The sequence below is a fragment of the Eulemur rufifrons genome, chromosome 18, assembly GCF_041146395.1.
Source record: "Eulemur rufifrons isolate Redbay chromosome 18, OSU_ERuf_1, whole genome shotgun sequence".
Taxonomy (NCBI): Eukaryota; Metazoa; Chordata; class Mammalia; order Primates; family Lemuridae; genus Eulemur; species Eulemur rufifrons.
This window is the reverse complement of record NC_091000.1, coordinates 63,748,387-63,776,104: the sequence shown is the minus strand read 5'-3', so window position 1 is coordinate 63,776,104 and position 27,718 is coordinate 63,748,387. Positions and strand designations below refer to the sequence as shown.

Here is a 27,718-nt window from a genome sequence, read left to right as displayed (position 1 = left end):
CCTTTTCCCTTTGCTGATTTTGTTCTGTATCCTTTTACCATAATAAAGCTTAGCCGTGAGTATGACCCTATGTGGAGTTCTGTGAGTTTCTCTAGTGAATCACTGAACCTGCAGGTGGTCTTAGAAACCCCCTACATATCTCCCTTCCAGAAAGTAGAGCTTAACCACCCTCCCTGCCCAACTTGAAGGTGGGCTAGACTTAGTGACTCGCTTCTAAAAAATAGAACAGGCAAAGGGAAAAATATTAACATTATAGGGGAGAATCCTAGCAAACGCTACTTCAACTAAGCCATGAAGGTTCATGTTGTTAGTGGTGTCATGTTATAATATGTATGCCTTGAAGTAATGTGATGAGAAGGTACTTTACCTCTGTGTGTATTCTTCCCCAATACCCATTAACTCCAGTCTAATCACAAGAAAAACAAAAAACAAATCCAGATTGGGAGACATTCTATAGCAGAGGTCCTCAACCTTTTTGGTACCAGGGACTGGTTTCATGGAAGACAATTTTTCCACAGAGAGGTGGAGGGCAGCAGGGGGGTTGGCCGTAAATATAGAAGCTTTGCTTGCTGGCCACTCACCTCCTGCTGTGCAGCGCAGTTGCTAAGTTTCATTAAAGACAATTTTTCTATGAACAGACAGGGTGGGGCGCAGCTCAGGCAGTGATGCCCAGCTTGGTTCTTAACAGGCCCTAGCCCAGGGGTTGGGGACAGCAGTTCTATAGGATACCTGACTACTACTCGAGACTATAAAGGCCATGAAAAACAAAGACTGAGAACCTGTCACAGATCCAAGAAAACTAGGGTGACATGATAATTAAATGCAATGTCGTACCCTGGATGAGATCTTGGAACAGCAAGAGGACTTTAGTGGAAAAACTGGTGAAATCAAATAAAGTCTGGTGTTTCATTAACAGTAATGTACCAATGTCAGTTTCTTAGATTTTACAAATGTAACATGATAATCTAAGACATTAATAATGGGAGAAATTGGGTGAAGGGTATATGGGAACTCTCTTAGCAATTTTTCTGCAACTCTAAAATTAACACAAAACAAAAAGCTTACTTAAAAAAGGGTAGTAAACTTGATTGTAAGAAAATAATAAGTTAGTTATATTACTGGGGTTTTTGTTATGTTTTGAGTCATTCTAATGTAGCAGCTGTAGTGACTTTCTTACTTTTTCTAATTTTTCCACTGTAACAAATTAAAAATGTAAAAGTTGAGAGAGAATAATATAATGAGCCCTCATGTACTAATCACCAAGCATCAACAATTCTCAACTGATGACTGACTTTGTTCCCTCTATAATGCCCCATATATTCCTCCTAGATTATTTTGAAGCAAATCCTAGATAGTATATCATTTCAACTATAAATATTTCAACATATATTAATATCTTTACAAGACAATAGTTCTCATTAAAAAAAACCAATAAGACCAACTGTTCTCTCACACATTCACACACACAGTCAACAATAATTTTTTAATGACGTTAAATATAAAGGTAGTGTTCACATTCTCTCAAATGTCTTACAAATGCCCTTTTATCCCCCAACATATTTGAACCAAAATCTAAATAAGATTTATACATTGCAATTGGTCAATATGTTTAAGTCCTTTTTAATCAATAGATTTCCCCTCTATTTTTTTCCTTGCAATTTGTTGAAAAAAGTGAGTCATTTGTTCTGTAGAGTTTCCCAGTCTGATTTTTGCTGAATGAATCCCTATGGTGTAATTTAACATACTCCTCTGTCTCTTCTTTTTCCTGTAAATTAGTCCTTAGAACTAAAGGCTTGATCAGATTAAGAGTTTTGTTTTCGTTTGCAAGAATTTTTTGGAGGTGGGTTGTATACTCTTTAACAGGATGTTGGTAGTGTTCTGTCTTCATCAATTAGCAGGAATACTTCTATGAAGAGAAACTGCTCCTCGTCAGCTATTTGGTTTCTCTGAGGAACGTTCACGTACGAAAGGCAAAATAAAACACTTATTTCCCAGTTTCAAAAATGAGTTGGTTGCCTAGTATTCATTCTCTAAAGGTGATTAGAAAGTTTTTTCTTGTTTGTTTGTACACATCCCTATGACTCCTAGATTCAAACATATTTAAAAATTTTCAGTCCATTACAGTATTTCTTTTCATTGGTACTCAGATTGTCCTAGCTTTGTCCAGTGGGTGCCTATTCAAGCTGGTTCTGGAATGCTTCAGATAAAACTCCAGTAATTTTTAGCCGCTTCTTCGTTTTCCAGCATGACCTGATGTTCCAGATTCATCCTTTACACTTCCTGCTCTAGACGTGGAATCAGAAGGTATCTAACCACTACTAGGATTTAGAAATGGAATTCAGAGACTGAGCACTAGGGCTGCTCACCGCTATTGGGCTGGTCATTATTTCTAACCTTTCAGTGGACAAGGCTAGGAAATATGTATTTTTTAAAGAGAAAAGATACATCTTGAGTTCACACTGATAGCCAAATTCAAACTCAGGACTATGGAATTTTTAATTACCATCCTCTGTTTTATCTGTTTCTTTCCAGTTCTTAAAACACCAACATAATCACTTATTTTATAAATCACTGATTCAATCAAATAACAATACCAATACTAGCATCAACAAAATGATTACTGAAAACAAATTAAAGTGTTATTTTTAATTTTGAATATATATTCCACTAGGAATGTTCAATCAAATTACTATGTTTTAAAGTCACTTGGAACAATTTCTGAGTAGCAATGTCATCATCCAGAAACACAGGTTTGCTTCCTTAGCTTTTACTTGATGTTTAGGAGTAAAATTAAATTGTTTTAAATTATGTAAAATACTTACATGGCTCCAAAGCTACATATGTAAAACAAAATATATTCAAAGAAGTCTAGGTTTTGTTCCTATCCTTTGTGCTTTTGCCTCAATTGCTTTCCCTTTAGGTAATTATTTTTAACAATTTTTCCAACCATTGTTTTGAGCATAAGGATATACATACATATGCATATATAAATGTATATGTGTACAACTACAGACACACATATATATGTGTAAGTGAATACAAGCATATCTCATTATATTACAGTCCACGGATACTGTGTTTTTAACAAATTGAAGCTTTGTTGAAGCCCTTTGTCGAGCAAGTCTATCAATACCATTTTTTTATGAACATGTGTACACTTTGTGTCTCTATGTCACATTTTGATAATTCTCACAAATATCTCAATCTTTTTCGTTATTATATCTCTTATAGTGATCTGAGATCAGTCACCTTTGGTGTTACAAATAGTAACATCAAATGAAAATATTGTTTGTGGGGTGCCACCAACCATGCCTATATAAGACAGCAAACTTAATAAATGTGATATGTGTTCTGACTGCTATACTGACCAGCCATTCCCCCATCTCTCTCCCTCTGCTTGGGACTCCTCTATTCCCTGAGATATAACAGTACTAAAATTAGGCCCATTAGTAACCCTACAATGGTGTCTAAGTGTTAAAGTGAAAGGATGAGTCACCTATCTCTCATTTTAAATCAAAAGCTAGAAATGAGTAAGCTTAGTGAGGAAGGTGTGTCAAAAGTTGAGATAGGCAAAAAGCTAGGCCTCTTGTACCAGTTAACCAGGTTGAGCATGCAAAGCAAAAGTTCTTGAAGGAACTTAAAAGTGCTACTCCAGTGAACACATAAATTATAAGAATGCAAAACAGCCTTATTGCTGATATAGAAAAAGTTCGAGTGGTCTGGCTAGAAGATCCAAACTGCTATAACCAGCCTTAAGCCAAAGCCCAACACAGAGCAAGGACCTAACTTTCTTTCATTCTATGAAGCCTGAGAAAGGTGAGGAAGCTGCAGAAGAAAAACTGGAAGCTAGCAGAGGTTGGTTCATATTTAGGAAAGAAGCTGTCTCCATAACATCAAAGTGCAAGGTGAAGCAGCAAGTGCTAATGAAGAAGCTGCAGCAAGTTATCCAGAATATCTAACTAAGATCATTAATGAAGGTGGCTACACTAAACAACAGATTTTCAATGTAGGTGTAACAGCCTTTTATTGGAAGAAGATGCCATCTAGGACTTTGAAAGCTAGAAAAGAGAAGTCAATGCCTGACTTCAAAGCTTCAAAGGGCAGGCTGATTTCCTGGTTAGGGGCTAATGCATCCGGTAACTTGAAGTTGAAACCAATGCTTATTTGCCATTCAAAAAATCCTAGGGTCATTAAGAATTATGCTAAATATACTATGCCTGTGCACTAGAGATGGAACAAAGCCTGATGACAGCACATCTGTTTACAGCATGGTTTATGGAATACTTTAAGCCCAGTGTTAAGACCTACTGCTCAGAAAAAAAGATTCCTTTCAAAATATTACTGCTCTTTTGACAATGTGCCTGGCCACCCAAGAGCTCTGACAGAAACGTACAAAGAGATTCATGTTGTTTTCATGCCTGTTAACACAACATCCATTGTGTAGCCCATTGATCAAGGAATAATTTTGACTTTCAAGTCTTATTAAGAAATACATTTTGTAGGGCTTTAGCTGCCACAGTGATTCCTCTGATGGATCTGGGCAAAGTAGATTGAAAATCTTCTGGAAAGGATTCACCACTCTAGATGACACTAAGAACATTCATGATTCATGAGAGAAGGTCAAAATATCAACATTAACAGGAGTTTGGAAGAAGCTGATTCCTACCCTCATGGATAACTCCAGGGGTTCAAGACTTCAGAGGAGGAAGCCAATGCAGACGAGGTGGAAATAGCAAGAGAACCTGAATTAGAAGTGGAGCCTGAAGATGTGACTGAATTGCTGCAATCTCGTGATAAAACTTGAATGAATGAGGAGTTACTTCTTACAGAACAAAGAAAGCAGTTCCTTGAGATGGAATCTGCTCCTGGTGAAGATGCAGTGAACACTGTTAAAATGACAACAAAGGATTTAGAATACTACATAAACTGAGTTGCTAAAGCAGTGGCAGGGTCTGAGAGGATTGGCTCCAGTTTTGAAAGAAGTTCCACTGTGGGTAAAATGCCAACAAACAGCATCCCATGCTACAGAGAAATCGTTCATGAAAGGAAGAGTCAATCAATGTGACAGCCTTCATTGCTGTCTTATTTTAAGAAATTGCCACAGCCACCTCAGCCTTTAGCAACCACCACCCTGATCAGTCAGCAGTCACCAACAGCAAGGTAAGACCCTCCATCAGCAAAAAGATTAAAACTTGCTGAAGGCTCAGATAATTGTTAGCATTTTTAGCAAAAAAAGTACTTTTTAATTAAGGCATGTACGTTCTGTTTTTAGACATAATGCTATTGTGCACTTAATAGACTACAGTATAGTATAAACATAACTTTGATATGCACTGGGAAACCAAAAAACTTGTGTGACTTACTTCATTGTGGTATTTGCTATATTGCAATGGTCTGGAATCAAACTCATGATATCTCCAAAGTATTGTGTAATAGATTCATCAGGAAAGGCTCATTTGAACAATATTCCTACCGTCCTTGCATGACCCTAATAGTGGGAGGGTCAGTTTGGCTAGATATAAAATCCCTGGCTGTTACTTCGTTGTTACTCTTCTGGCAGGAGACAGATAAATCTGTTAACAATCATATTTTCTTCCCCTTATAAAGACTTAGCCATTTTGTCTGGTTGTCTGAAGAATTTTTTTTTCCTATAAAATAGATTTATTGGAAACTCTCTCTATGTTGTCTTCTGGGTTAATTTTCCCTAAATATAGTGAGCCCTTCAATAAAATTTCAGTAGTATTTTTATTTCAGAAGTGTTTTCTTGAATTCTAGTTTTTATATTTATATTCTATGTTCATTACATTGCTTTGGTTTTCTTCCCTAGGGGCTCATTTTCACACATATTTCAACTTTTCATTTCAATTTTCATTTTTAATTACACCTAAAGACTATCCATTTGTTCATTCACTTGTGGTTCTTCTAGTTTAATCTCTGAAATAATTTTAAAAATTTTTTCCTGAATTCTTTCATATTCACCTTTTATTTTTTCTATTTCCATTTTATCCAATCATTTCTGAGTTTTTCTAATTCTGACTTATATTGTTCCTTGATTGTTTCTATAATTTTCTTATGCTTCTTAAGTTCAGTTTAAATTATTAGGTGATAGCTTTTATTTTTATTTTTGTGGTCATATCCTTCTTACTTTATTTCTTTAAGGGACATTATTCTGCTCTTTATCCTCTAATAAATTTGTATGAGAATTGACTCTTGCTCAATTTTATGTTTAGTTTTCCACTATTTTTAGAAGGAAGGGGTGGGGTAGTCAAGATAGCCTTACTACCTTTGAAGTTGTAGAACTCTCTTTTTGCTGTTTCACAAAATATTCAGTTTCCCATAGTTTCACCACAGTGCACAGCATTATCCTGGAAGAGCCTTTCAGTTTGTGAGTTTCAAACTCCCAGACTGCTTTAGCACCATCAGACTTTCCTATGCCCCCTGAGCACTCACTTGTAAATTGGAGCCTGTGAAGTTCCCTCCCAGCTTCTACTACTGTTCCCAGAACGGCCCATTGCTATGGTTTAAATGCATCTTACAAAACTCACATGTTGGAAACATAATCCCCAATGTAACAGTGTTGGGAGGTGGGGCCTAATGAGAAGTGATTAGGCCACAAGGGCTCTGTCCTCACAAACGGATTATTGCAGTTATCTCAGAGCTTTGGCCCCCTACCCCTTGCCTTCCATCTTCTACCACGGAATAATGCAGCAAGAAGGACCTCGCCAGATGCAGCCCCTCAATCTTGGATGTCCCAGTCTCCAGAACTGTAAGCCAAATAAATTTCTGTTTATTATAAATTATTCAGTTTCAAGTATTGTGTCACAGCATCGCAAAACAAGACTGAGACACCCATCAAGCTTCCCAAATATACTGAACAGGAATTTTGAAGTTTTCTAGCACTCAAGGCCTTTGTAAGTCCCTCTACCTCCTGCCACTTCCTCTGGCAGTTCTGATACCACAGAACCCTTTTAGCTGTTGGTCATTTGGTATTTTGGGGATACCCTGTCACCTGGTTTTATTATAGATGTTGCTTGGTTTTGCTATCCTAATTGCTCTGTTTTTAGACAGATTCAAGGAGTGAAAAACAAACACACAAAAAAACTATGCTACATCTGCTGCCATCTTCTCTAGACGGCATTGGAATTTGGAAGAACCAAGAGTAGGGGAAAATATTTCATTCTTTATGACAGACTAACTTATTAACATGCAAAAGAATGGTCTTTCGGTTCAATGACAAAGACAACCAAGAACAGAGAGAGAAGCTCTGCAGCTCCATTCAGAGGACAGGTTCTCACTCTGGGGTTCACAGATAGGGTTTGGGGTTCCAGGATCCTCTTGAAATTGTAGGCAAATTGAATACATTTGTCCTTTATACATTTTTTTGGGTGAAAAAATTCTCAAAAGAGTCCATGATCTACCAAAGCGAAGAACCACTTATTTAAAGGGCTTTTTCATTGTAGCAGGCAAACTGGAAGTCAGACATTGTAGTAAGTGAATTAATTGCCACGTCTCTATAAAAGCCCATGAATTACAATTACTTCAAAAAACAAATAGACACTGTGATAGTGTTACACAAGATAGAGTGTTTTTTTTTTTTTTTTTTTTTTTTTTTTGTTGAGACAGAGTCTCACTTTGTTGCCCAGGCTAGAGTGAGTGCCGTGGCGTCAGCTTAGCTCACAGCAACCTCAAACTCCTGGGCTTAAGCGATCCTACTGCCTCAGCCTCCCGAGTAGCTGGGACCACAGGCATGCGCCACTATGCCCGGCTAATTTTTTCTGTATAGATTTTTAGTTGTCCATATAATGTCTTTCTATTTTTAGTAGAGACGGGGTCTCGCTCTTGCTCAGGCTGGTCTCGAACTCCTGACCTCGAGCGATCCACCCGCCTCGGCCTCCCAGAGTGCTAGGATTACAGGCGTGAGCCACCGCGCCCGGCCGATAGAGTGTTATAAATAGTCTCTTCCCTTAAACTTGGCATTTGGTATGTACTAGTTTTTACATTGATATATTTTCCTTTTTGAGACAGGGTCTCGCTCTGTTGCCCAGGCTAGAGTACAGTGGCATCATCATAGCTCACTGCAACCTCAAACTTCTGGGCTAAAGCCTCTTGCCTCAGCTTCCTGAGTAGCTGGTACTATAGGCATGCACCACCATGACCAGCTAACTTTTTATTTTTTGTAGAGACAGGTCTTGCTATTGCCCAGGCTGATCTTGAACTCCTGGCCTCAAGCAATCCTCCCACCTTGGCCTCCCAAAGTGCTAGGATCACAAGTGTGAGCCACCACCACTGGCCTTATGCTGATATTTTTAACTGAGGGGTACTGTTAACAACTCTTACAAAAGGAAGAATATAAACTAACATTTGTTATATATGTATATTGTTTCTGGGGTGAAAAATTTCGTAACAAAGCTCAGCATTAATAAAGCTTGGTTTCTGACGTGTAACACTAAATGAAATTACGTATATGGTTAATTTCTCTTGATTTGAAATTAATAACAAATGTTCATGTACTATGCTAAAACGGTGCCTGGCACTAAGCACTTAAAGTGCCAGCAACTATTAATAATATTATTACTCTAGTTACTGTAATATTTACACTAAAGATGTAATTTAATAGTATTGAAACTGCCCTCTATAAAATTAATAATAGACCATACAGTGGGAACTGTGGTAAGGGTTTCAACTCTGCAAACGTATAGACATAGTTACAATATACATATAACCAGCTATTGTTCCCTAGCTTGCTTTCTTATAATTGCTTACTATTCAGTAGTCACATAATGATGGTCATAAAGATTCTCAGCTTTCTTCATTGCTCCCATAGATAACATCACCCTTGTGAAACCTAAGGCTGATCTTTGAGATATCTTCCAGACACTGCATTTCAGTGGACCAACTGACCCAACCAGACCAGTGGCCCACACCATGGAACTGACTCAACTGGTCTTGGGATCCTCTACCTAGGAACTGACTCAGCAAGAAGATGATTTCTGCTTCCCAACCCTGTGAGTTCATACCTAGCCAATCAGCAGACCCAATTTTCTGGCCCTTTGCCTGCCAAACTATCTTTACAAACCCTGGCCCCATCTTCTCACATGACTCCCTGCGATATTAAAAACTCTTCCTCCACTGTAACCCCTGCTGTCTCAGTGTATTGGCTTCCTCTTGAGCAGTGGGTAATGAACCTGGTTGGGCAGTAACAGTATTAGAGAGGAAATGAGAGATATAATAATTTAAATTTTCTTTTAATCACAAAACTGGCCAGTCCCACAAGATTTAAAATCATACTGTATACACACACATTCATCACATGCTATATGTGACAGATACTCTAATAATATGATGTTTTATCCTGATATTTAATAATCTGACAGTTTAAAAACACAAGATCAGGATGTGAGGTGAATATTCTAGTTAGTGCTGCCTTTTAAGGAATTTTCGCTTTGTCAGTTTAACCCACATTGGAATTCCTTAACACAATCCCTCCCAACTCCTGTAATTACTGTACTTATTGAACGCTTTTTTTTTTTTGCCTCTAATTATAACCCACATTTCCTCCAATTTTTGTAACATCTATTTTTCTTTCTCAGCCCAAACATCATCCCTTCTATGAAAATTTTCCTCAGGGCTCCGTTGGGAGTTGTTTCTATTTCCTCCCCTGAGCCCTGAGGTACTTTGTGCTTATTTTAACATAATAATTACACCATTATAAGTCTTTGCTTAGGTGTCTTTCTTCTTCCTAGACTGTAAACTTTCTGGAGGTAGGGACTGTTTCTTATTTATTTTTACATATCTGGTGTGAGGGATACTTCTGTATCCATTCTCTTCTTTCTTGCTATCAACACCCAAATTTTATCTGGAGTGGTAATGTGCCCACAGCAGAGACTGCTAGCTCTTTCCCACCTGCCTTCCCCTTTGCTACGTAAAATGCAGAGGAAATAGCTGAAGTGCCAAAAGCTACCTTGTAAGCAGAAGGATAAGGGCAACATCCCAGAGAGACAGAAGGTAGAGTTGGAAGAGAAAGCTGTCATCGTGGAGCCACCATACCAACCCTGGGCTGTCTAATCTGGACTCTGGGTATAGTGATAGAAAAATAAGTACTTGTTAAAGCCACTAATTTTCAGATTTATCGCCAGTCACTGAACACACTCCTTACTGATATACCACAGTTAAATGACTATGCAATAAAGCACTGAAAGAAGTTTGCTAAAAACTAAGTAAGAACTTATATAGGACATACACTCTACAAGCACTTCATAAACACTTAGTGACTAATGTGGGTCTCCGCTCTGCTCCGCAAGAGAAAGGCCACGACATCTCCTCTGTAGGAAAGATAATGGCACAGAGGACAAGGCCTTTACCCACTGATACTACATTAATATTCACTCGAGGTACTCCAGCTGAAAAGTGAGATCCTTGTGAATCTCTGTTCATAATGTTCATTGGAATCAAGGGAGGAAAATTTTTATAAAGTTGGAGAAAGTCAACTCGCCTTAAACACTCATGAAAACAAAAAGAAAGCTTAAAATAACCTAACAGTACTCTAATAATTTAAGTAATGCTGCCACCATGTGGCACTTATTCCCTTCTTTTCCAAATAAAATTTTATATAAAGATCATTGTTGCCACATACATTAAATCTTTTAAATATATGAACAACTTTAGTTTTAAATGCTAGCCAGTTTTTCTGAAAGTGAACTACATTTAAATGGTACACAAAAGATGAAATTTCCAAGAAGCTCTGCTTCCCTGCTCCTTCCTGTATAGCCATGCCACGCTGGGTGGGCAAAGATGACTGTTTTTAAATATAGGACATTATTGTCTGGGCTCTAAAGTCTCTAAAGTGCTTTCAGCTTTTTCCGTCTAATTTGAGTGAAAATGTTAGAATCTACTGTAAGAAAAAAGGTAGTTGAACCTGATGTACAGGAAAGTTTCTGTGCTACACTAAATCCTCGGGAAGACCAGTTGGGGAGGGCATCGTGCGAAGAGACTGAATCAAGTACTTTTCTGGAAAACATCTCTAACTTAGCTGACAAAATATCCTTGAGTCCTTCAGAGACCACTCCTCAAGGCAATATAAGAACGCCTTGCTTCCTGAAGGGTGCAGCTACGTCTGTCTTATTCACCAGGATGTCATTAGTTCCCAGCATTATTATGCCTTACACAAAATAAGTGCTCAACACATTTTGTTTGACTTTATATAACAAGCTTATATCTATCCTATCCAGTGTGAAATTTTATTCTTTAGTAAATATTTTCCTAAGATAATGTTTATGCTATTTGATTAGCTAATCCCTATTTTCCCTAAAGATAACAAAAATTGAACCCAAACTCAAATTATTAGAAATTCCTAATTAATACATTTTTAGTTGATTGTACTTGCTAACATCTTTCTCTTAACAATAACAGTCACCAAAATTTGTCTAACACCTATATACCAGGGATTTAAAAAATGATGTATCATTTAATCCTCATTAATACTTAAAAAACTCTAGAGTATATATTGTTCCCATTTTAAAGATAAAACTAAGCCTTGTAAAACAAGCTAATAAGATATTCTAAAGAAGGAAGGAAGGTAATAAATAACAGGAAAAATAGCAGGTAATTATAAGTGCTACGGCAGACAGAATTCTAAATAGCCCCCAGTGTCCCCCACTCCTAGTGTACACACACCTTCTCCCAGTTAATCCAACCCTAGTCTAGGTGCTGCTGTGAAGAAATTCGATGGATGTAATTAAGGTCTCAAACCAGGTGACTTTAAGAAAGGGCGATTATCCTTATCAGGTAAGTCCTGAACAGAGACTGGGCTCCTCTCAGCAAGGGAGATTTGAAGTGTGAAAGGAATTCGAGGTGAGGGAGCCTCTTCATTCCTGGCTTTGAAGATGAAAGTAGCCAAGTGGCAAGGAATGTGGGTGGCCTCCAGGAGCTGAGAGTGGCCCCTACAGCAAGGAGTCCTGCCATCATCACATGAGTGAGGAAGAGGACCCTGGGCCCCAAATGAGAATGCAGTCTGGCCAACGCCTTGATGTTAACCTTGTGAGACCCCGTGCTGAGATCCCAGCCCTGCTGTACCCAGACTTCTGACCTACAGGACTCTGAGCTGTTTTAAACTGTTACATTTTCAGCTGTTAAAGCTGCTTTACATTGTTAAATTTGTGGTAATTTGTTACATAGCATTAGAAAACAAATATAATGCTATATAGAGAAGTAAATTAGGGTGACATGATAGGGTGCCTCAGTGACTGCTTTGGATTAAAGGGCCAGAGATGATATTTAACCTGCAATGCAAACAAAAAAGATCAAGCTATGTAAAAAAATGGGAAAAGGAGCATTTTAGGAAGACAGAATTGCTGATGTAGAACAATCACGCTGTGTTAAAGAAAAGAAAGTATGACTGAAGCACAGTAAATAGAGTTGTGTACAATAAAGTCTGAAAGTAGGAGTCAGAGATCACAAAGGATTTTTAAGTACAGCTAAGGAGCTGGAGTGTACTGCAGGTGTGAAGAGAAGCAGTGGGGAAGGGGGTTGAGCAAGGGCGTGATCAGATGTACAGGTCAGTTGGCTACTGTATGGGAAAAATTATTTCATGGAGATAAGACTGAAAGTAAGGAGACCAGGTAGGAGCCCACCGCGGGTGTCCAGCGGAGGCATGATGGTGGGCTGCGTTAGGGTCAGGGTAGTGGCAAGAAGCATAGCAGAAAGATTTAAGATATGTTTCGCAGGTAGACTTGCTGATAGTCTGGTTGCTGGAGTGAAGGAAAAAAGAAGAATCAAATATAACTCCCATATTTGAGAATAATTAAATCCACACTCTAAATATGGAACATTCAATACAATTTTTAAAACATATTTATGCAACACACTGTAAAGGACCTCAAAGCAAGTTTGTATAGAAATATCCACTTTATTCTCCCTGTGGAATTGGTAATAATCTTTACACAGAATGATTAGGGATAGTCTGTGGGTAATTTTCTGTGTGTTCCACAAAATTCTTATTCCACAATAGAAACAATAAATAATGATGATCATGATGATGATGGTGAAAATAGCTAACTAAATAGCTAATTCCTGGGTACCAGACAATATCCTAAGATACACATCTTTAATCTTCACAACGACCCCATGAAGTACTATATAGTTTTTGAATTATAGAGTCTGTTGAACCCAGAAATAGTTGTCTAATGCTACAGCTCTGTCCCTCTATCCTGAGTGCTCTGTACCACAGGCTTTCGGTAGTTTAAAGCGTTTATTAAAAGGTTCCCGCCTTTGGGCAGGTTTAGACATCCTCCTTGGTCAGAGCCTCATTTGAAAATAGAACTCCAACTTACACAGAACCATGAAATTGTGTAACACCATTTACCATCTACCCAACAGTAGCTTGCAAAGTTACTATTTAATGTACAATGAACCAATTATACACGGGCAAAACTACAGTAATATGAAATAGGATGGCCTGTTGGTGCATCAGTACTGCTGCTGAAGAGTGGTGGGTGGTACGACTAGAAAGGTAGGGGCCAGGTCATAGAGGGTGTTGGACTTATCCTGTACAAAGTAAATATTATCAAAGGGTTTTAAAAAGTGAAATAATGTTAGATCACTCTGGCAGCAGGCGGAAAACTGGATTTGAGTGGGTTGATAAAGCAGGCATACCTATCAGAAGTAATGGAAATTTATGAGGTAACATCTAGAAGATTTGGCCACTGAATGTGGGCCCTAGGGGGAAAGAATAGCCAAGGACCATTCTCAAGCTTTAACTTGAGTGCTTGAGTGAACGCTGATGCCTCAATTGAGAAAAAAATACAGAAAATGGGTCTGGAACGCTCAGATCCATCAATCTCTACAATCTCTTTTTTTCACTGTATCTCATTTTATAGATTTAAAGAAACTGCAATTGACATTAAATACCCCAGAGTAGGCACCAGAACATGAACCCAAGTCTTCTGCTGTCTAGTCTTGTACTCATCAAATTAAAAACAAGCACTTTTAAGCTGGGCATGCACACATGTAGTCCTAGCTATGCAGGAGGATCGCATGAGCCCAAGAGTTCAAGATTAGCCTGGGCAACATAGCAAGACCCTGTCTCAAAAAAAAAAAAAAAAAAGGAAGGAAAAGAACTAAGCATTTTTATATCGTCATAATTTTTACTTTGTCACATGAACTGAAATCAGATTTTAAAACAAGGGAATTTCCCTTCTCCATATTAATACGTTAACAAATGGGGAACTATTTTTACAAAATAAGTTTTAAATACTCACTTCAAATTCTTTTACAAAATAACGAGTTTCACCTTGAATAACTGGTCTGTGATCCAAAAGCCTTGAATGAATTTCTCCAAGGTCTATAAAAATAAAATGAAATTCAGGATTAATCCATGCTAAATGGCATAATCTCTAGCTTGTTTTATTCTTCCGCTTCCCCACAAATACATGAAGGTTAAAATCCAGTTTAGACTATGGATTAAGAGGAAGTCTCATCCATTGCCAGTGGGTGTGTAAATTACTACTTTTGAGAGCAATTTGGAAATATTCAATAAAGTTGAAGACGTATACCTAGTAATGTCATGCCTAGGTATGTAAGCTAGAAAAACCCTTGTACAAATGAATATTGCATTTATAAATGTTTACTACAGCATAGATATATCAAAAGAAAAAAAGTAAACAATTTAAACATACTTATACAGTGATATAAGTCAGCAAGTAAAAATGAATATACCAGAGTTACACTTATTAAGATGGATAAATCCCACAAATGTTGAACAAAGAAGCAAGTTTTAGGATTAAAGCCATTTATATGAACTTTAAAAATACGCAAAATGATACTTCCTTTTGGGACACATACAGAAAAAAATAAAACTAAAAAGAAATGCATAAGCATGATAAACATCAAATTCAGGATAGTGATTACCTTTAGAGAGGAGGGAGGGTACTGAATGCAATCAAAGCAAGGTACACAGTGGGGCTTTTAATGATTTATGTATTAAGGAGGGTGTTGAGTGTTCATTGTAAGTCTTCATTTTTTCATAGGTCTGAAAAAGTCATAATTAGGAAAAAAAGTTCTGAATTTTAACTGTTTTGGTGAGTCAGCCTATTAACTCTTCTCAGTAACAACTACATAGTTTAAGATGTAAACCTCAAAATTCTTGGAGAAACTAAATTTCCAAGTAAGAATGTATATTATTCATGTTCATTCATTGGTAATCTGTTCCCCAAATTTTTAATTTTTGCAGACATACAATGGGGCAGATTCCAATTCTCTATTTTATTGAATTTTATTAGGACATGTCTTGCAAAGTATGCTGAGTAGAAAAAAATGTAAGCACTATATATAAGCACTTTATATGTCTGGTATATATAAAGAACTACAACTCCACAACAAAAAAACTGGGTTAAGAAATGAACAAAGGACTTGAAAAGACATTTCTCTAAAGAAGATACAGAAATGGCCAATAAGCATACAGAAAGATGCATAACATCACTAACCATTAGGAAAATGCAAATAAAACCACAGTGAGACACCATCTCACACCCATTAGGATGGCTACTACCAAAGAAAGAAAATAAGTGTTGGTGAGGATGTGGAGAATTTTGAACCCATGTTCACTGTTAGTGGGAATGTAAACTGGTGTAGCCAATATGGAAAACAGTATGGCAATTTCTAAAAAAATTAAAAACAGAATTATCATATGATCCAGCAATCCCACTTCTGGGTATATACCCAAAAAGACTGAAAGCAGGTACTTGAAAAGATATTTGTACACCCAAGTTCACAGCAGCATTATTCACAATAGCTAAAACTTGAAAGTAACTCCAGTGCCCATTGACAGATGAACATATAAACAAAATGTGGTAAATACATACAATGGAATATTATTGTCTTAAAAAGGATGAAAATTCTGTCACATGCTACAACATGCATACACACTGAGGATATTTTGCTAAGTGAAAAAAGCCAGTCACAAAAGGACAAATAATGTATGATTCCACTTATATGAAATGCCTAGACTAGTCAAATTCAGAGAGACCAAAGTAGAATGGTGGTTGCTAGAGTTTAGGGGAGAGGGAATGGGGAGTTAATGTTTAATGGACACAGAATTTTCAGTTTTGCAAGATGAAGACTTCTATAACTGGATGGTGGTGATGGTAGCACAAGAATGTGAATGTACTTAAAGCCACTGAACTGTACCCTTCATATGGAAACAAATTTTGTAACGTTTATTTTACCACAATTTAAAAAATTAACGTAGCACTTCACTAAGATTGCACACATAAATAATTCTAATTTAGCACGAATACTCATGCAACACTCCCGCACTCTTAATTAGACTTAAGAGACAACCTGAAATATAAACTTTAAAATAGCCACAGGCAGCTATGCTGGGGCTGCCTATAAATCTGACAGATAAGATTAAAATGAAACAAGCAGCAGCCAAAGGATGCCATTCCCTGGGAAGTGTTGAAGGACTCTGGAGTCATAAAAGGGCTTCCACACTGAGAATGGTGGAACTGACAGGTTAAGTTCAGGGTTACCGGAGGACGGCCAACGAGAAAGTGCAGCATCTAACTGGCAAAGTTCTTCCCGCAGGAAACGGGGTAGTTATGAGCTTTGGGAATCAAACATAATGCAGGTTCTGTGAGAATCCAGGTTGTAACCTTCTCCCACCTCAAAGCTCACAGGGCGAATGGACACCTCTACACGTGTAAGTCGCTCTACAGTGTTTTAGGGCGCTTTCCCAAGTGTTCTCTCCTTTACTCCTCGCATAATCCAGGAGCAGACAGGGTCGGAAAGTGGGTAAAGCGGATGACCCGAAGTCACACAGCACCTAAGCGACTACTTTCACGACTCCAAACTCCCTTGCCCTTTGCATTACAAGTCGGTCGTGAGGCTGTCCAAAGCAGCTCTGCGCCCGGGGTCGAGGGCTTGGGGAGGGGCCAGGAGGCGGACCTGATGGCTCAGGACTGCGACAGAGGAAAGCGGGGGAGCAAGAGGAGTTGGGTTGGCTGCTTGTTACTGTGAAGCTTTCAGCCGGGTAAATAGGCGAGGACCCACACGACTCCCCCACCCCGCACAAACGCGCGCGCGCCGGCCCAGAGCTGGATGTCGGCCTGGGGCGCGGCCCGGGTCAGAGGGCGCAGCCTGGGAGGTGGGGCTACGCTGGGAGCCACCAAGGACCACAGCCCTGCCACTCCGTACCCTTGATAATGAGGTGCGCTGAGCCCGCTGTCCCCAGCGAGTCTCTCTTCTTGCTGCCGCCGCCCTGAGCGGTCTCACAACCCACAGGGGTCTCTGTCCCTCCGCCACTCATCCCGACCAGTTCCGCCCACCCGCGGCCGCGTTGCGCCTGCGCAAACCTGGGCTGCCCGCTTTCAACGCGCGCCTGGTGTTTTGCGTCATCATAGGGCGTCGGAGAAGTGGAATCTACCGAGCAGGCAGTTCCGGAAAGACGCCTGTAGTGTAACCAGGGGTGTGAACTGCACGAAGCTAATGATGCCATGCTGGATTAGGGCAGATGCTACTGGACTAGGAAGGGGTCTGCAAGTTAGAACTGAACTCCGTTATTCCTCCCTAATTTGTGGTTTAGAGAAGTCGGGGGGAGGGCTGGGGTGCAGTCGAGGAGTAATATTAAGAGAATAAATATAAATATATTGCTACCTGCCACCAGTATTTTATAAAGCATTTTGACATGCATTGTCAAATTTGGTCATCATAGCAACTTGCCGCGACAGTTTTATCATCTCTTTCTAACGAATGAAGTAACAGGGTTAAATAACTTGCCCAAATTACTTATGAGACCTACTCGTGCCCATGGGAAGAAAAAATATCTGTTCTGGTGTTTGTATTTACAAAATTTCAACTATTTGTTATATGGACTAAGATAACATATATGTAATTATGGAAGGGACGGGTTTGCTAGGCCGTTTTGAATTGGTGTAGTCATGAAGAGACAACCAAAGGGTGTTATGTATCTAACTGCTGCCGTTTGATAAACTCCATAATCTTCATCTTGTATTTTCTACAAGCCTTCCTGCTTTTCAGAGAACAATGTGCAACTTTGTAGTGGCTCCTTCACCTCCTATGTTCACCCAGTGATTCTTTTTAAGAATCATGTCTAATCTCTCCCTTTCTCCTTCCTCTGTTCCGTAACAGTCTTTACCCTCGAGGGTCTCACAGTCTAATGCTGAAGAAGGAATAGAAACCAACCTTTACCGTAAAGGCCGATGAATGATAGGATGGAGAAAGGTGCAACCCACACGTGAGACTCCTAGGAGTGAGGGGGTCAGGGAAGGCTTCCCAGAGGAGGCAAATGTTTATCCTCAGACTGGAAATGTCCAGTGGGTGGGGGCGAAGAAGGAATTTGGAAATCATTTCCTAGCAGAGGAAATAAGCCCAAAGGCAAAGCAGCATAAAATGAATTAATTAACAAACTGTAAACTTGGTTAATGGCAAATAGTTGGGTCTGGCTTCTAAAGTTTCTGGTTTTACTTTCATTTCCCTAATTTTAGCATCAATCTCTAGAAAGCGTCTTTTTAAAGCTCATTGTTATTCCCCCCACTTCTAGGCATTTTCCTTACTAAAGCCTTTCTTCTGCCCCTGGAAGAAAAAATTTCCTCTAAGCCTGTCTTAGTGTCCTTGAACTATGGAAAATCTGGGAAGGTTCACTATAGAACAATGAGGTTCAATGGTTCTCCTACGTTAACGTGGCTGTTTTAAAAATGCAGATTCTGAGTTCTGCCTCAATATTTGCCAGTTGATTGTGATATAAGTGATAAAAGAAACTCTGGCTGCAGTAGTTAAGACTTTGGAAACAGAACTGAATTCTAATTCTGGCCCTGCCACTTATCTGCCATTACTTTTCTGTAAAATGGCAATAAAATATCCATCTTATAGAGTTGCAATGCAATTACTTCAGTGCCTGGCACATAAAAAATGCTCAAAAAAATTTTATTACAATAAGCTCCTCTATCTGCTTTTAAAGCACTGTATATTCTTTCTTTCTTTGTTTCCCCTCCCTCTGGTAAACTTCCAAAAAGCACCATATATTCAGCTCCCATTCTTCTAATCTACCTTCATCACCCGCCACTAAACTATCTTCCACTTGTTTAGTACTTTAAAATTTATAAAATGCTATCACACATCACATAGTATATGTCGCTTAATCTTCTCATTAATGTAGTTGAGGTAGATAAAGTCCCATTTTCAGTTGAGGAAACTGAGGGTCAGAGAATATGGTAGGGTCTCCAAAGATGGCTGCAATGATTCCTCTCCTCCCTGTACACACATGCAACATGCTGGTCTACCCATCAAGTGCTAGAGTAGTTCCCCTCTGCTTGAAACTGTGCTGGTGTTGTGACTTGCTTTGACCAACCTGGTGGAAAAAATGCTGTGCCTGTTCTGGGCTTTAAGAGACCTGGCAGCTTCAGCTTTGCTCTCTTGTCAGGAAACCCAGGCTGTCCTCCTAGAGAGAGGCCATTGCACAGAGAAGCACTGAAAGATGAGACATCATGTGTAGAGAGAGGCTTCATGGGTAAGAACTGAGCCACCCTAGCAATCAGCACCCAGGCCCCCAGACATATGAGGGAGACCGTCCTGGATCTTTCAGCCCAGCCATTGGCCAGCTGCATGTAGTCATGTGAATTGCATGTAGAGCCAACACCACTACATGGAGCCAGAAACTGCCAAATCAACCCACAGTATTGTGAGAAATAATACAAATCTTTGCTGTTTTGATCCCTATATGTGTGTGTTTAAATCATGCCCACCTCTCATAGAAAGTATTTCAGATGGTTTATAATGATTCATATGTTCCAACAAGATGGAACCACAATTAGTGAATAGCAGTACCGTGGTAAGAGCCCTGGTTATTTGACTCAACTCTGTGCATTCCATTATAGCTGTCCCTCATCCGCAACGGATACATTCCAAGGCCCCCAGTGGATACTTGAAACCACAGATAGTACTGAACCCTGCATGTACTATGTCTTTTCCTATGTATACGTTCCTATGATAAAGTTTAATTTATAAATAAGGCATGGTAAGAGATTAACAGTAACTATAATAAAACAGAATAATTATAACAATTTACTGTAATAAAAGTTATGTGAATGTGTTCTCTCTCTCAAAATATCTTATTGTACTGTACTGCATGTGACTGAAACCACAGAAAGCAAAACCCACCTAAGAGGGGACTACTGGATAGCAAAGGTAATTATCTGCAGAGGGCGGGTCTCCCTACTGTGCCATGATGTGCTGGACATATTCCTGCCTCTTTCTTTTTAAACACCCTCTTTCCTAGAATTCTTTTCTTGCTCCCTCTGCCTGTTCAATTCAGTAAATATCATGCTGTATAGCAAAGAATTTGGCCTTTGTCCCCGGTTCCTGGGAGCTAGCCTCTAAATCCTAGGAATTTCCCATGTGATAGGAGTGTCTTTGTCATTCATGGTGGGCCTCTGGGAATATGCCTGAGTTAATGCTGACGAGGGGACTCACAGAGGATCCCTAGATGTTTTCAGGATGGGAGCTGGCCAGGCTAGAAAGACCAACCATGTGATTAGAGGGCTTAGGCTTTCAGCCACAGAATTGGCCCAAGCTGTGGGGAGAAGAGGGGACTGGAGATTGAGCTCAACCACATGGCCAATGATTTAGTCAGCCATGCCCACAAAATGGAACCCCAGTAAAAACTCTGGACACTGAAGCTCAGGTGAGCTTCCTGGTTGGTAATCATACATCAAAGTGCCAGGAGAGTGACACATTCCCAAGGACATGTAAACTCCGAATTTGAAATCTTCCTAGACTTCACCCTATGCATCTCATTTGGCTGGGCCTGATGTGTATGTTTTATAATAAAACTGTGATTATAAGTATAGGACCTTTCTGAGTTCTATGAGTCATTCTAGTGAATTATCAAACCTGAGAGAAAAAGTGGGAACCTCTGAATTTTTAGACAGTCAGAAGAGCAGTTGGCCTGGGAACCCCAGAGCTTGTGGCTGGTGTCTGAAGATAAGTCTTGTAGAGGACCATGCCTTTAACCTCTGAAGTCTGTTCTAACTCCCAATAGTCAGTGTCAGAACTGCACTTGCTGCATGCCAGGTAAGGTTGTAAGTGCTCTACAGATATGAATTCATTTAATCCTCTTGGCAATCCTTTGAAGTAGGTATTTTTACTGTCCTCGTTTTACAGATAAGGAGGCTGAGGCACGAAGAGGTTAAATGTCTGACTTGCATATGGCAGAACCAACTGTTTCCATGTATGTCTCTGTTTACATGTTTATATGTAGGTGGTGGATGAGGAGAGAGTAGGGAAGAGAAATTTGGAAAGAAGGAAGAGAGAAGACACATTAACTTTAACAGGCGATATGGGCTTTTCAGTATTTTCATTAAAAAAAAAATTATTCAGACTGGGTGTGGTGGCTCACACCTGTAATCCTAGCACTCTGGGAGGCCAAGGTGGGAGGATCACTTGAGGTCAGGAGTTTGAGATCAGCCTGAGCCAGAGCAAGACCCATCTCTACCAAAAATAGAAAAAATTAGCCAGGCATGGTGGCTTATGCCTGTAATCCCAGAACTTTGGAAGGCTGAGGTGGGAAGATCGTTTGAGGCCAGGAGTTTGAGACCAGCCTGAGCAAGAGTAAGACCCCATCTCTACTAAAAATAGGAAAAATTAGCTGGATGTGGTGGTGCATGCCTGTAGTCCCAACTACTCAGGAGGCTGAGGCAGGAGAATTGCTCGAACCCAGGAGTTTAAGGCTACAGTGAGCTATGATGATGCCACTGTACTCTAGCCCAGGAGACAGAGTGAGATCCTATCTTAAAAAAAAAAAAATTGACAAATACATATTGAGCAGCTGCTATGTTTCCAGCACAGTGCTAGGAGCTGAGATACAATAGTGAACAAGACTGATCCAGTCTTTTCCTTCCCTCATGGAGCACACAGTCCACCAGAGTAGATAACATTAAATAAGTACACAGCCACTTTTCTGCAATCTGTTGCAGGTAGCCTGTGAATATGTGTTCAAGTCATTTGATTATATTGTTCTGTACACTATTGAGTTGTATTTATTCTCTGGGATAGTCGGGTCCAGGGTATGCCTCTGTTTCCTTCTTCCCCTTTGCAGAAATCTCTAAACTGCACCTTAGACAGGTAGGAGAAAGTCCAAGAAGGAACATCAGCCGTGCTGTCTATCCTGCCTGGTACATTCAGCTGTTGTGAGTGTGTCCTTGGTCTTTAACCCGTAGGACTCTATATTATCTCCCTAAAGGTCTTGTATTATCTCCTATTGCCTCTGGATTAATGAGATTTTTTGAATATTTTTTAAATGAAATTTTTATTGAGATAATTGTTGATTCTCATGCAGTTATAAGAAATAATGCAGTTTTCTTGTACACTTTGCCTACTTTCTTTCCCCCAATGGTCACATTTTGGAAATGTTAATATCACAACCAGGATATTGACATTGACACAATCCACCAGTCTTATTCAGATTTTGCCCCATTTCCTTGTACTCATTGTGTGTGTGTTTAGTTTTATACAATTTTCTTTCTTTCTTTTTTTTTTTTTTTTTTTTTTTTAGACAGAGCCTCGCTCTGTTGCCCGGGCTACAGTGCTGTGGCATCAGCCTAGCTCACAGTAACCTCAAACTCCTGGGCTCAAGTGATCCTCCTGCCTCACTGGGAGTATAGGCCTGTGCCACCATGCCCAGCTAATTTTTTTTCTATTTTTAGTTGTCCAGCTAATTTCTTTTTATTTTTAGTAGAGATGGGGTCTTGCTCTTGCTCAGGCTGGTCTTTAACTCCTGACCTCAAGTGATACTCCTGCCTCGGCCTCCCAGAGTGAGTGCTAGGGTTACAGGCGTGAGCCACCACACCCAGCCAGTCTTATACAATTTTATCACACATGTATGCTTCCATCACCACAGTTAAGACACTGAACAGTTCTGATGCCATAAGGATCTTGTTAAGGTGCCTGTTTACAACCACACCTACCTTCTGCCCTGCTCCTGGCAACTATAATCTGTCCTCCATTTCTAAAATTTTGTCACTTCAAAAATATTATAGAAATGGAATCATACAGTAAGTACTTTCATGTTTTTAAGAATATCCGTTCTCACATCATAACATTCTATACAAGACCATCTTTCAGAGAATCAGTATCATATACAAATATATTCATGGAATTATAAAGGGATTTTTCCAATTATTATGCTTTTTGAGAGTCAAGAATCTAAATCATGGAGATATTGTCAATTTGGTAGAAGTAAAGTTATGACTTCAGGCGAAATTATTTGCTGTAATCCCATATTGAATCTTGTGAAAATTAGAAAATAAAATGGGTACTTAATTATGTGCATATTAAGAACAAAATTAAAATTCATTCCTTAGTATATGCCTATCAAGGATAAGCATAATTGGCACAGGTGGGGTTTGGGGAGAATCCTAAATTTATTTTACTTTCCATCAAATCCACTTCATGACATTTCCTCTAAAACACATTCTGTTGGCATTATTTCTTATCCCTTTCTGTCTAAACTATTTTCAAAGAGGGTTAAAATATTAAAAATGCAAAAACTGATGAGGGCAAGAGAGGAGAAAACATGACGTGGTCTTTTTGGATAAGATACTATTACTGCATATTAATCTCATAAAGTTCTAGATATGTTTATGGCATGGGAGTCAGTTTGGTGTGAAGTAGCACGCTGTGTGTTAGCATCAGTGGTCTTCTAGGTGGTAGCAACTTTCCAGTCCATTACTGAATCTTCCTGTACCAAATCCTGCTACTTCTCCTTAGAGCTGCTTCTGGAGCACCTACATCATCGGAGAACACGCAGGGCTTTACCGCAAGAGCTTCTATGGGAGAAACTGCTCCTGTGACAGAGCCGACCCATCAGAACGCGGAAAGCCTCCGGCGCCACACTGATCACACCTTCAGAAAATTGGACTCAGCTATGCAAATAGACAAAAGCATGAGTTCTTGTATGCATGCAGCTAGCTTTATGTCTGACTGGTACCTAAGCTTTGGACCTGTGTAGTATAGTGGTTCTTATAGCATGGTTACCACATCAGCAGCATTAGAATTACTTGGGGATTTCTTAGGAATAAAAATTCTAAAGCCTCACCCCAGACCTCCTGAATCAGAAACTCAAGTCGGAGCCCAGAAATCTGTGTTTGAAGAAGCCCCAGGTCATTCCTATGCATGCTAAAGTCTGAGAACCACTGCTTTGGTGCAAACATCTGTTACTCATACCCTAAGCATCTGGAAAGAGAGTTGACCATAAAGTTCTTTTATCCAAGTCAGGGCTCAAGTCGAGTGGTGAAAACAGTGAGGAACTGGAAACCTCATGAGGCTGGTCTAAGAGTTAAAAATCTCTGAGAGCATTTAAGACAAGGTGTGTGTGTGTGTTGCAGAGGGTCAAGAAAAATGGGACTGTGGAGGAAAGATAACTTACATTACGTGAACAGGCTATTTCATGGACAGCACCAAAGCAGCTTTGGAATTTGTAATCAGGTGGTTGGAAGTTTCTCATCTTGGTCAAAGCAAGCCTGCGGCCTTATTGTTTAGAGCTATGCCTTGTCAAATTAGTTGTATGGCTATTGTATTTCAAGCTTAACTTGGACAGACAGGCCTGCCAGGCACAAATTTCTCAAGCAGATGATGTTAAGGAGGACAAAAATTATCCACTGCAAGACTGTGAGGACAGATGACACTCACCAGGAACAGCAAGCCAAATCTGCAGGATTCATAATACAATTGGCTAGCCCTAGGGACCTGGCCTCTTTGAAGTGGAAGATTCGAGACAGTACGAATGAGCCATCAAATTAACTCGCCGGGCTGGAAAAGATGCAATGCTTTCATTCCCCCCACAAAGAAACATGAGTTTAAAAGATTAAAATATTCCCAAAGGAATCACAATAATGGAAGCAGAAATCCTTGAGACATGATAGCGAAAATGGCCAACATCTCAAATCCTCCTGACTTCCTGTCTACCTTCTTTTGGCCTCTCTCCCTTAAGTGAAAGATGAGTTTTGCTAGATTAGGCAGCAGTTGGAATTAGTTTTATTCGCCAGCAGTGTTGGGAATAAAGGCAGAGCCTGCAGGAATGTGGTCTCCAGCAACAAGTAATCATTATGGCAAAATCAAATTCCCCATCTCATCTCTGATATGCCTGTATGTAACCCTAGAGCTGAGCTTCAGTGTTATAAATCCAGCATACAAGACATGGAGCAGTGGGGTGTGGGGTCCCTTGTGTATCTAAATGCTCTGCCCAGCAAGAGAGATATATGACGGTAACTTTCTCCCCATCGCTTTTGCAATAAAATTCACCCAGTGCTCCAGGAAGAGTTAGGAATGTAATTCAGCTCCAATAAATCAAGACTAAAATTAAGATGGCCAGATATATTCAGGTGTGTGGAGAATTTGAAATTTAGTGCCCTGGTAATAGGTAGTAGCAGATTATCTAATTATGGAAAGAAAGAAGAAATATTGCTCTCTGGGATACAAAGCTAAATGCTCTAATCCATTAAACTACCACATCTCTGCCAAAGCTGGATTAATATTAAAGTTCATGTAATGTCTGACTTTTTCTTTAAAGGAATGAAGTCAAATGTTAAGAAAAAAATATAAATGAAAAAGCTATAGTTCACAATAATTCCAATTTGACTACTTGTCAAATAGTTGTGTATTTTATCTTTTGGTGTCCTGTACATGTACCTGATTATAGTAAAGTCCTATTCTTTTCTAACAGTATATATGCTTAAATTTTTATCAACATATCTTGAAGCTATTCTGGACAGACTTTCAGTGGCGCTCTCATGAATCAGATATGCTTTTCAGGGGGCACTGAGGACACGAGGCACTGGCAGTGGGTGATCCTTCCCATTCATTCTGGTCCTACCTTCCTGCCTTCATCCCTGTGGGAATCCTAATGTGCCCATTACTGACTGTGGTCAACTGTGGCTTCAGGTATAATTGGGTGGAGTCAATGGAAGATCACGGTTTAATAGAGGGTAAAAATGAGAATTCCCAGACATCTATTAACTTTAGTGAATAATCTTATTGCTTAACTGGACGGGGATGGGGTGTTTAATTGGGAAGTCAGGTCATGGATGGATGATTGTGTAATTCTTGAAGTTATGTCACCTTTTTCTACCATGTTGTGACAGCAGCCACTTGGAAACCAGTGGAAACAAATTTCCGTTTGTTGTAAAGCTGGTATTTATTCTAACGAACGAAAAAGTTCATGAATCCTTGACTGAAGAGTGATCCCTCCCTCTTTGGAATTTTCCATCTGTTCTTGAAAGTAACATGTGGAATAGGAACATATATCTGATCGGGGCAATTCAATCAAATCCAGTGATTGATCAATGTGGTGACAAAGTGTCTTCTAACTCTGAAATCACACAATTCCCATTCATTCCAGCCATGGTCTAATTGAGGTGTTAGTTACCATGTGGCTTAGTCTCTGCTTCCTCCCTAGCTCCTAAATTAACACGAGATGTTATTGTTGTAGAGGCCCCAGTATGGAGCACAGAACCTAGTAGATATCAGTAAATGATATCCAATTATTTTTATTTACTTTCGAAGAATGCAGAGTGGCTGATAGCCTCCCAAGGAATGCTCTATGGGCCCTGTTTCAAGAATTTGTTTACAGACCATTGGATTATAAACTCTATGAGGGTAGGAATATAACTGTGTTATCTGCAGGGCCTAGCAGAGTATCTGGCACATAATAGGCACTAAATAATATTTGGGAGAATAATTGAATGGTCAGTGCTGCAGGCTTCTGGGAATCACAGAAAGAAAATGGTTGGAAAGGGGCATTCACTTTTCAGAAGGAACAGCATGCATGAAGATGGCTGCACTCTCTTTTAGACGGGTCTCATTGATCTTTTAGAAACAAAATAAGAAAAATAGCATGGTCCTTTTCCCAACAGCTTGAAAGATATGAGAATCAGAGACTTTTAAACCGGCAAGAAATATGAATTCATGTTTTACCAAAATCTCAAGATGCTTTGCCACCATTTGTCTTACCTCGAATAGGCTCACGTATTGAGCAGGCTGGCACTTCAGGGATGGTAGGTGGAAAAAGAATTTGGTTTTAGAAAATTGTGGGTTATGCTTTTACAATCTTCCTGAACAGTTTGTCCTTTATTGATCATTTTCTGTGCTAGGCACAGTGCTGGGTAATTTTTTTATACATTCTCACTGCAAGTTAAATGAGATCAGTGATCTTTACCCCTATTTCAGATGAAGAATTTCATGTGCAGTGACTATGCAAGGTCTTATACTTAATACATGGTGAGGCTGGTGTGTTTGACTCCACTCCTTTCTTTTTCCATTGCTTTATTGAGCTATAATTCACATATCGCAACATTTACTAAAGTGTACAAGTCAGAGGTTTTTAGTATATTCACAAAGTTGTGCAACCATCTCATTTATTCTTAAAAGTAAGCACACATTTATTTTGTGTAATGCCTAGGGCAGCTTTTTTCTAAGGTTGACAACAACTGATTTCACAAGTTGATTAACTAGAATTTTACTGGCATACCTGTCATGTGGTTTACAGTGAAGACTGAGCCGGACACCTTGAATCCCAGCACCTTGGTTACTGGTTGTGTGACCTTGGGCTAGTTCCATAACCTCTCTGTGCTTCAGTTTTCTTATTTCCCAAGGAGATAATAAAGGAGCCAATTCACTTAGAGCACTTAGAATGGTGTCTGATACATACTAA

At 39.4% G+C, this 27,718-nt stretch overlaps 1 protein-coding gene across 3 annotated transcripts in view; it reads right to left on the bottom strand.

Moving 5' to 3' along the window:
* The window catches only part of BLOC1S5 (biogenesis of lysosomal organelles complex 1 subunit 5), a 40,268-nt gene extending 22,946 nt beyond the window's left edge, over positions 1 to 17,322 (bottom strand). For all 3 annotated transcript variants that reach the window (XR_011236046.1, XM_069493193.1, XM_069493194.1), the window contains exons 1-2: positions 17,191 to 17,322; positions 14,256 to 14,338 (exon numbers count right to left, since the gene is read on the bottom strand). Coding sequence is in view for 2 of the 3 variants with exons in the window: in XM_069493193.1 (XP_069349294.1) it covers positions 14,256 to 14,338; positions 17,191 to 17,302 (195 nt within the window). In the remaining variant the exon portion in view is untranslated. The remainder of the gene's footprint in view (positions 1 to 14,255; positions 14,339 to 17,190) is intronic.
* Positions 17,323 to 27,718: the final 10,396 nt, after the last annotated feature.